The 14,929-nt window shown below is 38.6% G+C and overlaps 1 protein-coding gene across 2 annotated transcripts; it reads left to right on the forward strand.

The window, feature by feature from the left end:
- The first annotated feature begins 1,617 nt into the window (after nucleotides 1–1,617).
- On the forward strand, nucleotides 1,618–12,211 carry LOC148725482 (uncharacterized). 2 transcript variants are annotated; one of them, XM_088729889.1, is made up of 7 exons: nucleotides 1,618–1,878; nucleotides 6,927–7,201; nucleotides 7,293–7,410; nucleotides 8,835–8,942; nucleotides 9,380–9,558; nucleotides 10,318–10,648; nucleotides 11,059–12,211. In XM_088729889.1, exons 1-7 carry the CDS (start codon nucleotides 1,806–1,808, stop codon nucleotides 11,082–11,084), a joined length of 1,110 nt encoding a protein of 369 aa, XP_088586015.1. In that variant the 5' UTR covers nucleotides 1,618–1,805; the 3' UTR covers nucleotides 11,085–12,211. The 2 variants fall into 2 exon arrangements, with proteins under 2 accessions (XP_088586015.1, XP_088586014.1); XM_088729888.1 differs by having other exon boundaries at nucleotides 1,619–1,878; nucleotides 11,041–12,211.
- Nucleotides 12,212–14,929: the final 2,718 nt, after the last annotated feature.

Here is a 14,929-nt window from a genome sequence, read left to right on the forward strand (position 1 = left end):
CGAATGAAATAATTATTTTTCCCATCCGGGAGAAAATAGAAATATAGTATTACTAATTTTCTTTTTCAAAGAAAATTTTTCAAATAACATTTACAGTCAAAATTTTCGCCCGTGATAACTGAACAACGGGGTTTATTTTAAATAAGAAAAATATTTCGGTTTTCTGGGATATTACAAAAAACAAATTGGGAGTCTTTTGAATATGTGTTCAAGATGCCCGTAAAGGTATTCAGGCGATCGACATCTGACTTCCTGTCTCCGATATTGGCTAAAAATAAAATATTTCCATCAGTACATCACACAGGGTTAGGCTAAATGAAACTTCGTTTACTAAATCCTCATGCAGTGTTAACACATTTCCCTAGAAATGACTTGGAAAAAGAAATTTATTGCAACCAATGTATTAGGCTGAATTTTCCACTTCACCCCGGAAGCTTTTAATGCTTTAGGGATGATTAGAACCAGGAGTAGTAGTAGCCAAGGCAGAGTTATACCAGAACCAAAGCGCCGATACAATAACTTCCAGTTCAAAACTTTGCTTCCTCGAGTTTACATAGTCATGTCACGTGTCATCTGTGTCATACAAAGAATTGATAAAATGTTATTGTTAGCATTCTTCAAAAATTGTTTGGGAGAGACAACAAGAGTTTGGTAAACAATTCCTCCAATTCTCCATGTACGCATCTATTAATATGTAGATAACAGACAATTTTCTTGTGTGACTTAAGGTTCGTTTAGTACTCTACACGAATGGAGCAGAAGTTATCTCTACGAAGTTCAATGCCAGAGGGACAACTAACCTTGACTGGTTTTCACAAAATAATCTACTTCAGTCGCCATGGACGGATCTTAAGAACGCGGTAAACATTTACATCTTTTGCATTAATGATGGCGGGGTACGCAATTTTGAAATTACAGCTTATTACAACGGATGCCTTAATGATGCTGGGTGGTTTTTGATCACGGGATCTTACTGTGACTGGGAGAAGTTTCACCTTGTACCGGGAATTCTGTACAGCAAGAAAACTCACAATATTACATGGAATAACAACCAAGGTAAAAATTGCTTTAATAACTCTTGCAATATCTCTGTTATTGTTTTTGTTTGTTTGCCATCAAAACAGAGAAATAACAAGAGATTTCCTAAACAAACCTTCTCGCCTGGTTTCCTCGCCATTTGTTCATTGTTTAAATTGAAACAACATTGAAGAACTATCTCCTTTTATTGCTTTTGGTGTTATAGGCTTACGTTAAACTGATCCAGTCGACTCTTTATCGTATTACTCGGCGATTTTCTTTACTTCTCCACAAATCTGGGATTTAACAGTGACAGTTTAGGACGCCCTTTTTTCTTCTAAGCATCAGAATTAATTGATGAAAACATTTAAAGACTGGGGCAAAACCGCAGTTGGAAATTGAAAGGGAAATTCTCCGAGTCATCTAAAATATAACCTTCCCGGTGATTACAAGGCCGGTGCTAAAAAACTGTTTTCACCTGGCAAAGGCGACTTTCATCGACTTTTTAAAGTTTAAAATAAAGTTAAATTTCTTAAAGTTTAAAACGGTGGGTACGTTGGTATTTTGTAAAAAAAAAATGATAAATGTTCTTCACATTAATGAAATACTTGGCATTGACTTTTTGTTGAACAAAATTGTACCGTAAAGGTAAATACAAAGAACTCCTGACAGCTATTGGCTGAAAAGTAAACAGGAACTTAATTGATGCCAATTTCAAGCTAAATATATATAAATGGGAAACATTCATTTTAATAACTGTAAAGCAGGTGTCTATATGACTTTGAGTCATGTCCGTCGCTTGGATGTGTCTTCTCTTACTGGAGCTGTGCTCAATGATACCAGAGATTGTCTGGTCACAAGGTTAGTTATTCAAGTATGTTCTATGACAAAATGAAAACTAAGAAATGGATTATTTCACCACTAACATAAAAAAGCATCTTACACGATAGTAACCATCTTACACGATAGTAAACTCCACATCGGTAAAAATGTAGATTTCTCTAAAAAAAAGTCCCGATTGTCGAATGTTTCAACCAAGGAGCGTTTGATGGCCCTGCCTTAAAGGGAAATAGCCGGATCGCAATTATTAAACTTGGATGTTTTTGAAAGGACACAAGCACATCTAAACAAAGTCAAGAAACGCTATATGAACAAACTCCCTCACTTTCCTGCCGCACATTTTCAGTGACAACATTATTTCGCATTCGAACGCTTTGTTCTACATCTACATTTATTAGTCTTGCAATGGGGGGGGGCCATCACGCAAGACATAAGCGACGTTCAGTGCTTATAGTCTTCGACTTCGATTGCGTCGAAAATTCGGTCTCTTGCCGCTTCGGATATTCGACCATATGACGAATATGAAGGAGACAACAACATCCCAGAAATGCCCTGGCTAGACTTACAGGTCTCAAATTGTAATTGCAGTTGTTACCCGACGAAAGGAAAAATCGTCGTGAAAAGCCAGTCTTCTGAAGAAGTAGCAAGCGACTCGATTTACCAAAAGAAATAAAGAAAACACTCCATCACAAGATACTAACCTTAATTTAGGAGCAAACCTTTACACAGATGTACTAAAAGGGGCATTTAATACAGGTAGCAAAGGCTACTGATCGATCAAAAGCGGGCCGGGTGTTATACCAGCCGAGGAAAGACGTCAAAATTTTGGCGCCAATTTAAGAAATTTTCAACGGCCACATATTCCTTCAAAATTTGGGGACTTACAGGGACCTTCGCTAATATTGAAAAGTGTCATTATTCAGGCACCACCAGGCGGAATAATATGCCCACCAATAATAGCACAACAGGAATAATATACCCACCAATAATAGCACAACAGGCAAATATCGATCAGGCGTTAAAGTAAAGCGCATAAACAAAGCCACACAGTCGTGCATACCACTCATAACAAAGGCGTTTTTTATTTTCATTTAGAGAAGAGCAAGTTCAAGTACTGAAGTACTAAAGTCAACTTAACTGTTACAAGAATACATAAAACCGTTCAAATCACCTTCCGTGTTCCTAAATAAGGACAAACAGCTGTTCAAAATTCAGTCGACTTACCAGCGCGTGCACTCGAATCCGATGCAATGTGACACCTTCTCATCGATAATAACGCGCGAGGGCTAATGGGATACCCGACTAATCCTCCTTTCGCCTCACCTAGCCGTTCTAACGGATACAACTAATGCTCTGACGTTCTGATGGTAACGGCTAACGGCTAAACTTTTCGATCTAACGTTGTGACGTTTAAAGCTAATGGTTCCGTTAACGCTTCTAACGTTTCTGTGAAAAGTTTCTAACGGGCAACTGACGGATGACTGTAACCCCCGAAAGGTCACATGTGTAGCGAGGGTCGTTAGCGACGAATTTGGAGAGCAGACAATTGTAACGCACAAGGTAAACTTTGATTGAAATAGCGTAAAAGGGCAGCCGCTTGTAGAATGATAGATAGATGATTCGATATATAGCTTTGCGTAGCGGTAAGGTCTTTTTGAAGTGAGATTTGTTGGGGTTCGAACAAGAAAGCAAAGAAAGGAACCTAAATAAGCCGACGCCTGTGGATGGACTACGTAACCTAGACGCACGTGGCGTAGAATCGCGAGACTACACAAGCGCTAAAGATAATCACACCAATTAAGATAATGAAGCTAACTATAACAATCAAGTAAGTAAAATGGCTTACTTTAATCTGGCTCCTAGCGGTAATAGGTAGCTGATATGTGGCGGTGAAAAGGAAAGTAGCGTTTAGTGAACAAGTAGCGTTACAAAAATAAACCTCTCAAAGAACTACGTCCCTTACACAATGAAATCCGAACGCTAAACCTGTCACGCAAGTATGTACAGTTGCGCAAGAAGTAGATAATCAACGAAAACAAGACAGGAGTCACGGCTAAATATAAACAAACGAACTATTATGGTATGAAAGTAACAATGACTAACGCGGGTTTTGCCCGTCTAACGGATAAGCGTTAAAGTACGTTTTCCCGCGTACGGTTACAAATATAACTATGATCTCATCGTTAAGGTACTATCAATGTTTGCGATAAAGGAACTGAAGTTAATCCTTTATTTTAGGTAGTTTGCATTTACCAAAATAAATTGTTTGACAGATGTGTTGCGTAAACTATTGAAGAGAAGGAGAGGTGCAGTGCGATTAAATCGCGCAGTATAAGAAATCACAAATTATGAGACAAATTAGCGAAGAGCACATCCAGACATTTTTGTTTTATCTTTCACAGTTGGAGGATATTATATCGTGCTAAGTTTAGAGAACATGTGGGCCCTGAGAAAAAAAAAAAACATTTGAACAAAAAAAACATTTGAACATTTGAAAAAAAAACAATTCTTTTCCTGACATATAGCATGTTATTGTACATCATCTTTGTGAAAAAGGGTGAAAAGAAAACGTCTTCAAGATAACTTTGCGTACAAATTCAGGTAGTTTTAGCCGGTGAGTAATATTTGCATACGCGTTTTCCAGCATCAAACGGAACCGTTAATTACCGGCAGGTATTTGAAACTAGAACCGAGTTAAAAGTTCTCTAAACAAACAGGGTCGGTTATTTACACGAGATCGGTGGGGAAACTACTGCCGAACGACTTTTGCTATGTGTGTGCAATTAAGTTTTCTTCAGAGATTGCATTAATGCAGTTTTTTCTGATAACTGAACTTCTGGAAGGACAAGTTCGTTGAGCCTGCCGACTTGTTCCATCACGTGATTCTGTCAAGCGGTGAAATTACAAGGACACACACTTTATAGATTTTTGCTATCCAGCGGATAACTAATAGTAAAATGTTTTGCACTATAAGCTGGATAAAGATTTATCTAGTGGATAGCGTTATCGAACCTTCGAACAACCCGAGCCTGGTAAAGAACGCTCTTCCGAGGTCGATGGGCAAAATTTATAGAACTTCTTTGTCAGCGATAAGATAGTTCCTCAGTCTTCTCTGATCTCAGCGAACAAACTGTCGGAAACTGCACCAAGCATTCCTGTAGCTCATCAGCCATCTGAAGCGTTTACGAGCGTTGACACGTATGACCGCTTGTTGACAGATTTCCGGCCGATAGCCTATCATATTTTTTGCGTTGTGAGCGCAAAACATAATTCAAGTTCTTGGGCCCTGGTCCCTACTTTTGGAGTGCCTCACTCATGGAGCTCATGTGATGCATCGGCGCCACTCCGAGAGTTCCCCATGGGGCGCCAACAGCAATTTTTTCTTCACTGACTGTTTTTTATTTATTTTTTTTTTTTTGGACTCACGCGACGGACTTCGCCGAAAAGGAGCGACCGCCCGTTCTCTCGCGAGCAGTAGGCCCTACTTATTCTCTATAAGAGGATTCTTTTATTCAAATAAATGTCCTTTCGCTGCTAGCTTTCGGCCCTCTTGACACTGTTCACAAAAATAAATGTTCATATGAAAGAGTCAGCTAAAGATGGAAGATGGTTTTGTTAGACAACTACTGAACTTTGTTTAAATAACCGGCCCGTAATGTCTTCATGAACGAAAAAGCAATTAGCAAGACACCTGTCACGAAAAAAAAATCTGCTTTATCTGTTTTCATCCTATAATATAGTATTGAGATAGAATGAAATATGTGAAGTTCATATATTTTGAACTGCGGTGTTAGATACATATGATGCACGATCCTCGCAGTAGATAGCGCTATCTACTGCGAGGATCGTGCATCATATGTATCTAACACCGCAGTTCAAAATATATGAACTTCATATATTTCATTGTATCTCATTTATCACTTTCACGGGTTTATTACGAATCAACTTAACGGCCTGCTCCCAGTTGGCTTGTTAGCTCAATTGGTAGAGCGCTGCACTAGTATCGCAGAGGTCAGTGGTTCGAATCCCGTACAGGCCTGAATTTTTTCAGGTCTGATTTTCGCTATTGCTTCAATAGCGCTATCTACTGCGAGGATCGTGCATCATATATATCTAACACCGCAGTTCAAAATATATGAACTTCATATATTTCATTGTATCTCATTTATCACTTGCACGGGTTTATTACGAATCAACTTAACGGCCTGCTCCCAGTTGGCTTGTTAGCTCAATTGGTAGAGCGCTGCACTAGTATCGCAGAGGTCAGTGGTTCGAATCCCGTAAAGGCCTGATTTTTTTCAGGTCTGATTTTCGCTATTGCTTAAATAGCGCTATCTTCTGCGAGGATCGTGCATCATATGTAATATAGTATTTGGCACCAAAAAAATAGTACAACTTAATTTTAGCAAGTGAGGTTGACAGGGAAAACCTCGACGTTTTTCTCTTTTTTCACCACAACGTCTGACTTCTTCAGTTCAAGTTTAAATATTACCGACATCTGCCTCGACTGCAGTCAAGAGGCAATTTTTTAGCCATCCTTAAAAGACCAAAGATACTGTGAAGGAACTTCAAATTTAAAAATAAAAGAAGTGGATTTCCTCAAAACGAAGGAAAAACATTCCGCAGAATTTGGCCTCTGAAGGTATAAGGTAATTCAAGCCATAATTAAATCGCCGGGATGGCGTTGGGTCTTTTTTCTGTTTACTGGCTTCCTTCGCCTTGAAAGAAGGAAATGGAATAACTTACAATTTAATCGAATTCTGCTCTTAATCACTTTTTCATTGTTATGCAATTTATGTTGGTTACTTAGAAAATATCGCGTGTCATTTTTTTACCCTAAAAACGCTCTCGAAAGCTTCCCACAAGTACAAGAACACGTAATATAATGGTAAATATAGTGTTCGTAAACAACACCAATTCAGTATCCATCACTGAGGTAAAAGGAAGGTCATAATCCAAAAACGTCACTTACTCCCATTCAAAGTTTCCAATTTCGCAGCGAAGAATATCTTCTGTAGATAAATACACTTAAAATATTCTAACTTGTAGTAATCGTCTTCCACCGACAGAAACTCGTAATAATTTGGTTACCGAGTATAGGCAGAGTTCCAGACAGAATCTGCTTACAGTGGACATGTTCCATTATCTAAATGTACCCCAGATTGACATGATCACACCGTATGACGACTTTGAATGTGTATTAAAATGCCTCAACCATCCTTTGTGCATTTCTGTGAACCTGGCCGCCGAAGGCAACAAGTGGTGTGCGTTGTTGTCTTCTAACAAGTACAACGACCCCAAAGAATACAAAGAAAACAAAACTTCGCATCACTATTACTTTGCGGTAAGAGTTTTTTTGCTATCATCAAACAGCATTTCAACTCTGAATTACTTGAAAATAACGGAAATAAGAGACGTTTCTTTTTCCTTTGAAGTCCCCTTGTTTTACCAAGCCATGCCAAAACGGAGGAACTTGCGTTGTCGCGAATTACAACCTGGAGATGTTTGAGTGCATCTGTAAGACAGGTTATGCTGGAAAACTTTGTGAAACAAGTAAGCTAGTTTAAATTGTTAAACTTGATCACTCACGCTGCACGACTGTAAAGTATCCAAAGATTTGTTTGGGGCTCACTGGATTTTAACGGCCTTAAGGTATATTTCAAGGGAGCGCAATTATGTCGAGAGATGCTTTAAACTTTTTTTTTTAAATCAACTTTATTTATACAATATAATTTGGATAAATTGTATTGTAATCGTTACGGTGGCCAATTACCATTTCAACTTTGTTGATATATCCAAATTATTTCGTTACTCCCACCGACGCAGCCCCAAACAGTTTCTTTCGAAACTATCAGCCTTTATTTATTTCTACAATGATTAGTATTATGTACAAAACAAAACTATCAATTGCGTGCTCATTTAAGTTAATTAACGGTTAAGCGCCCGCTGTGCAGTACACCAGTGAAGGAGACCCAGCACAGGGAAAATTAGCTAGGTTATCGACAGTTGCTGGTTGTTATTACTATTTACAAGTTTTTTTACGGAAAAGCTAGCTCCTGTGTGCAGTACCCCAGTGAAGGTGCCCTAGCACTGGGAGAAATCTGTTTTCTATTTACACGCGAGAAAGGTGCCCTCTGTGCAGTGCACCAGCTAAGGAGACCCAGCACAGGGGTGTTATGTAATGGAAAAACTATTTACAAGGGGCGATTAATGCCTTGATTTTGAGTTGACGGTTCACAAAGGAGCAGAGAACGTTCCGATGAGCCGATGAGCCCATAGAGTGGTAGATGTCGCGCCTGGCGAAAGGCGGAAAGCCGCATTAATGCGGAGGCGTATGCGGGTAGTGATATTAGAGATTATAGAGTTAGCTGAGGCCCTCTGGGATTCAAACATCCCTAGGTTCCGGACGGCCCACAGCTCGTTGAGCGCGAGTTTAATCAAAAAGGAGGTAAGAGCGTTTGAGAGTTCGAACTGGGTGCCTCGAGGCAGTCTCTTTCGCAATAAAATAATCGAATTAGTGAGTAATAGGGGGAATCATCGAGCTGATTGATCAGGTTCGACACCCAGCTCCACACAGGGGACACCAGATGACAAGAGCAGAATGCATGGGAGATTGTTTCGCACTCGCCCCAGCCCGCGCATTGATCGGTCACGGCTAGCCCCCGCCAGGGCTTGAGGTAAGCCCGCGTCTTGACCACCCCGTGAGCGATCCGCCGCGCAATTTCGCTCTGCCAATTTGTGCATCTCATCTCCATCATCATCATAGAGATGATTTAAACAGCTTGATTGTTTATCGCGAGTAAGAAAATTTGATTTGAATAAAACCGTACATCATCATTACTTTCTCGCCTGGCTTCATCACCTTCTTATGGTACATCTATAGGTTATAATTCCTTTTATTTCCGCGTATAAGTGACGCAGCCTCTATTTGATTTTGTGTGTGCCGTAGTCATCCCTTATAAATAATTTCTTCTCAGACATTCAAAGGTGTTCTGATGCACCCAACACAACCGGAGTCTACAGCATATCCCATCATGACTGGGGAACTGTTCCTGTGTTCTGCGATCAGACGAGTGATGGAGGAGGTATCTCAAATTCAACTGTTAGCCAGTTTACATGTAGTTTGTCAGTTTATTAGAGAATAGAATACGAAACGATGAAAAACGTCAAACGCAATCTGTCTCGAGTCTGCGTTCAGTCTTAAGTTTACACTTGATCAGTGTTAATATAATTGGAGAGTGTTGTCGATGTAATACGGAGAATCCGTCAATGACTTTTCGCGCAAGCGTCTCGAATTGCTGAATCACCCATTCGTTTCACATGGACGATTGCATTCCTTCCACTTTGGTGAGACTTCCTTTTCATTTCTTTCTTTTTACATCCCCCAATTGTTGTCCACCTCTACTGTTGGATCAGATCAGTGATTCCTTTTTGTTTTATTCCGTAAGCGTTTGGTATTTGGATTTTTTTCGAGATGACCTAATTTTTAAAATCTCTGTCTTGTAAAATTGTTCCCTCACAGGCTGGACGATGGTATTCAAAATTGTTAACGGCCTTTCTCCACCTGACGTTGGTGAAATTTGGTTGTCACCGTCCCTCTATCATGAAAATCTTAACGAAACCTTTGACATAACGTCAGCTCATCCAACTTATTACAAAAACCGTATTGTACTGAACTGGGAATATTTTAACCCCAAAGAGGTGAGGAAAGTTAATGAAAAATTAAGCCAAACATCGATTGGAAATGACTTACTATCGAAAGAGCCTTTGTAATCCCGACAATAGAGGCGCATGAAAGACGCTGAAAATTGAAAACCTTGATTGTTACTTGATTTATTTTACCAGGTTGACATGTAATTACACCTCAAAGTTTTTCGTCTCATTTTCATATCAACATGTAACATGTGCCAGAAAGTTTGGTAAACGCTTAGATTATCCTAGTTAGGTGAACGCACCGAGGGTGTGCTTTTCAAGATACTTAAGTTCACTGTAACTAAATCTCGTGTACTTCACTCCTGCGTATGCTACCTATAACTTCATTTACTTCTTTGCTACTTTTTCGTGCGATCTTGTAGTCTACTAAAAAAGATACAATATACTAAGGGACGATTTAACGGGAGCTGTCACCTGTAAGCATTCCTTGACAGTGATGGAAAAATTAATACACTTTGCTATCATAGCCATCTGCGCCAAGAATTTCAATATAGCAGGAGCTGATGGAGTAGCTAAAGGCATGCGGGAGTTTTGGCCACGAGGGGATAACCTTCCGTAGTCAGGAAAGACAACGAAAATTCTGGACTTGGGAACTTTCTCAGAAATTGAAGAAAGCGAATGCATCCGAAACGGATCCTATAACCTGGAGAATCTAATCAAGTTTTTAAGACATAGTAATATTAAAGTTTACAAAAATTGTTTATCTTACGAAGGTTTAATGTAAGTCGATTTTAACTTTGACCTCAGGTTCGGATCGTTTTGTACAAGGACGGTCAACAAGTCACCTCTCTCAAGTTCAATGCCACTGGTACACACAACTCAAATTGGTTTTCACAAGAAAACCTACTTTATTCGCCATGGAGCGATATCAAATTGTTCCCAGGTGTAAATTTCGTCCTTTGGCGTCCCATAGTTCCTGGTCGCTTCTTTGAAATAACTGGGCCTTACTCTAGTTGTGCAACAGATATCGGTTGGTTGGTAGTTACGAGTTACCATGCATGTCTATGGGAGAAACGAGCACCCCATCCCAGTATCCAATACAGCAAAAAGCGATTGGTGTCGAGTTTGGAAGATTACGGTAAGTTTGATCTTGAAATATTTCTGTTTTATATTCTGTTGACAGGGTACGAATAACAAAAAAAAAGATGCTGTTGCTTATGCATTTCTTCACTTCATGCTATTGGTGACATCAGATTTCGTCACCTGAGAAGTTCGTTTTCTCCCAACATTGGTATAAACGTCAATGATAAACGAATAGCCTCTAAAAACGAAATTGGCGATCGTCTTAAAGTAGCAAGTAAAGACCGAATTAGGCCCAATCGCCCCCTTTCCCCCTCCCCCTCCCCCCTGTCCTACTCACTCTTTCTTTAAACATCGAAGGACTACGATAAAATTTGACTTCGAACAAATACACACGCATGAAACTCACTTCACCCTTGGAAAAGTCTCTGTTATGATTTTATCTCACAGGAAATGTTGGCATTGCAGACGTGTTCGCCGTGTTTGTTCGCTGACAAGAAATCATTTGAAAGACTGAGCGAGAGTTTTTTCTACGGGAACGTCTTTTCTTGCCTTAGAAAAACATAATTCCGTGATTTTAACCACAGTGGCCGATCAAAAGAAGGGAAAATATCCTGAAGAGCCAATGAGAACTCAAAGTAAAACCAACAAAACTGCCTAAAGCGCGGGAGAACTCAGGAGACCGACTCCAGCTTGTTTTCAGTTTTCTATCTAATTGGTTGAGAGTGGTGCATGTTTTCTGGAACAATCACAAAGCGAAGAATAGCAATACCAATGCAATCTTGGTTTACTTTCGACACTCGATTGGAAATTTTTCTATCGATAGTTCATTGAGGAATCTAGTTGAAAATTTTTACAGTAAATGGTTTAAACCCAAGAGTAACAATAAAGTTGCCTAAATGTCACTCACCACTACGCAAACCAATCCTGTTCAGGATCACACTCTCCCGGAGTATTAGACCTCACGATTAAGGTCACGGTTTGTGCGTAATGGTCTTGAACCCCACAAGCTTATTCTTTTAAATGAAAGTGTGATATGATTACATTTAACTTTTATTCTTCGTAAATCAATTGAAAACCTTAAACATTTAAGGGGAATTATAGGGGAGGGCATTTAAACTCTTAAACGAGCAGTGAACAGGAGAAGAAGTTAATTGGTCGATAAACATTGTCCTCCATCTAGGTACAGACTAGTTATGTAGAAAAAATTCGTGAAGAATGATTATATTGAATTATTGCTATTATTAAATTATTCTTAAATAAGAAAGGAAATTTCCGTAACGGATTGAAGTTAATTTTTTTAAGGAAATTATTGTATTGCCTATCAGAGTCGCTCCTTTAATTAAGTAGCTGAGTTTTTTAGGAGTGTAGTATTCTTGCTATCCAAACAATTTCATTTCGGGAATTCTTTTGGTTTAGCACTTTGTTATTGTGCTTTACCAAATAAATTATACTCTCTTTATATCACCATGGTTTATAACACCATGGTTTATAACACCATGGTTTACTGATTTATGCGGTTGTTTAGCCTGAAAGCTCGTTAATTCAGTTTTATAAGAATCTACCAATGATTATTTATTATAAGGTAAAGAGAATGAAATAAATGATCGCAATTAGTGGCTACAGCTCTCGATTGCTGAACAAATTTCCACCTTAAGTACCATAGCATACGTATAGATAGCCATTTGGAGAATATGGAGGGGTGAAGGACTCACTGACTGAAGGGACACGGATAATCAACCAATCAATCAATAAATACTTTATTTACCCACGTAGCGTCAAGGAGCTCATAGAGCTCGTTCAAAATACGTACGTGCCTCTAAGATTAAGAATCTAAAAAACCTAATACATACTGTCAAAACCTAATTGATTAGAAATTAAAATAACTAACTATTAATATTAAAATTTAAGTTTGTACAGTAAAATTCAAAGTCGCTTAAATACAGGTATAAAATGGTGAAGCAGTAGCTTAAATAATTTAACATTAAAATTAAAAACTAAGTTTGTACAATGAAATTGAGAGTCACTTGAATACAAGTATAAAATTGAGGAGCAGCTAAAGTTTCAATGTTCTCAATAGCTTCTTAAAAAGGTTGATATTATTGGACAGTTTTACACTTGTAGTAATCCATTCCACAGCTGCGCACACATATAAGTGAAGGATTTTTTTCATAAAATTGAAATTAAATTTAGGTGTGCACAAATTAATGCCGGTTCTTCTCAGGTTGTACATAGTTTCCCTAAAACTAAAAAAATCTCTGATGTATTTGGGACCGTCGTTATGCAGACATTTATATAACAGAATAAGGGATTGTTGTTTCCTTCTCTGGTCTAACGTTTCCATATTCAAGATTCGCAGCAATTCATCATAAAGGGTAGACTTGAGATAACCTAGCAGTGAACTAAGAATATAATAGTTGGCATCTTCTAGCCGATTCGCTTGCACTTTCCCCAATCCAAGAAAGAGGGGGCAACAGTATTGAAAATGAGGGAGAACGAAAGTTTTATAGTGGCTTATCGTAACATTGTCAGGGACAAAACGCCTAATTCTCCTAAGTGCGCCACTTTTAGCGTATACCTTTTGAAGCTGTTTAGTAATGTGATCCTTGAAAGATAGCATGCTATCAAGTTCAACGCCAAGTATTTTGATAGATGGCAGTGTCTCAATGACAGAGCTATGTATGGCCAGGTCGTAACTGTACTTAAACTGTACTTAAAGATTTGACGAACATAGCCGCATTTTACTTTGCAAAAGTTTTATAACGGTGAGTACGTTTAAACGCTGGGGTATTCATATTAGTTGAATACCTTGCATTGACTTCTTGGTTAACAAAATTGTGCCATAAAGGTAGATCGTCAAAACTCCCGGCTGCTATTGGCTGAAAAGTAAACTGGAAGTTTATTAAAGCTAATCTCAAGCTAAGTATAACCGAGAAACATTTATTTTAACAACTCTAAAGCAGGTGTCTGTGTGACTTTGTGCTATGTCTTTCGTTTGCATCTGTTTTCTCTTACTGGAGTTGTGCTCAATGATACCAGAGATAATCTGGTCACAAGGTTAGTTATTCACGCCATTGTGATAACGTACATGTTTATGACAAATGACCAGTCATAGGATAGTTTCGTGTAGATCAGTCGACTTTAACATATTTCAAATGACATACAACTATAACAGTATATCTTCAGAGGATTTCGGATTGCTGAAATTCCCATGAAAGAAGGTGCAGCACTCGGAATCCGGATGATATGCACACGATTTGAGGTATATGTTTGTCGTTACGTCGTGTAGTCCTCAATGAAGGCTGATCGATTTTTTTAAAAGATGACAACCAGAGGCGAGATTCCTCTTCAGAATGCTGTTCATAAGATAAGATTTTTTCAAAGCATCGCACGTTTTATTTGTCTGAAACGTCTGTTGTTGAGAACATTTGATGTAAACATCCCCAAATTATGCAATATCTAATTTTTAAGCTTCGTTCGTAAATAGCACCTGTGGAAAGATAAATAATCTATTGGTGTAGTCACATTCACTCCCTGGGAAAATTGAATAAGTTCAAGTGAAGATGAATGATGTCACTATGTATGGCAGAAGCACCAATTTGTAAAGTTGTATTTAGCTTGAGATAGAGAAATAAACATTTTACTCTTTTCTTGTGATGTTTTTGTATAAAATGAGGTCCCAGGCCTCGAACAAGCAGGCGTTTTTACCATGGCAACAAGAGTGCTATAACTTTTAAAAAGGGAATTTTTATGCATCCCCCTAAGTGCTTAACTGCATACAAAATTTGAAGGGAATGGAAAATTTTCATTTCCCAAGATGTTTGATTCTTACAGAGACTTATTCTTAAAATGTAGATAACAGACAATTTTCTTGTGTGACTTAAGGTTCTTGTAGTGCTTTACAGGAATGGAGCAGAAGTTATGTCTACGATGTTCAATGCCAAAAGGACGACTAATATGAACCGCCTGGTTTTCACAGGATAATCTACTTCAATCACCATGGACTGATCTTCAGAACGCGACAACTATAAAACCCTTTTGCATCAATGGCTATCACGAGGCACGCAACTTCGAAATTTCAGCTTCTTTCTACCGAGGATGTGCCAACGATGCCGGGGGGTTTATTATCGGGGGATCTACCTGTAACTGGGAGCCTGAGAGATTTTACCCTGTACCGGGAATTTTTTTCAGCAAGAAAACTAACAAAATCATATAGAATGATAGCCAAGGTAGAAATTACTTTGAGATTCCTAGAAAAAACATTCTGTTTTGTTTGTTTATTGCTATAAAAGCAGGGGAATAACAAGGGATTCTCTAAACAGAATTCATCGCATGGTTT

This window comes from Stylophora pistillata, chromosome 8 (assembly GCF_964205215.1).
Source record: "Stylophora pistillata chromosome 8, jaStyPist1.2, whole genome shotgun sequence".
Taxonomy (NCBI): Eukaryota; Metazoa; Cnidaria; class Anthozoa; order Scleractinia; family Pocilloporidae; genus Stylophora; species Stylophora pistillata.

Bases quoted from the DNA above. Each gene is read 5' to 3' on its own strand.
- LOC148725482 (XM_088729888.1), top strand. From the start codon at position 1,806: ATGTCCGTCGCTTGGATGTGTCTTCTCTTACTGGAGCTGTGCTCAATG. The intron at 1,879-6,926 runs GTTAGTTATTCA...TTCCACCGACAG, and splicing joins AGAGATTGTCTGGTCACAAG to AAACTCGTAATAATTTGGTT. The intron at 9,559-10,317 runs GTGAGGAAAGTT...CTTTGACCTCAG, and splicing joins AATATTTTAACCCCAAAGAG to GTTCGGATCGTTTTGTACAA.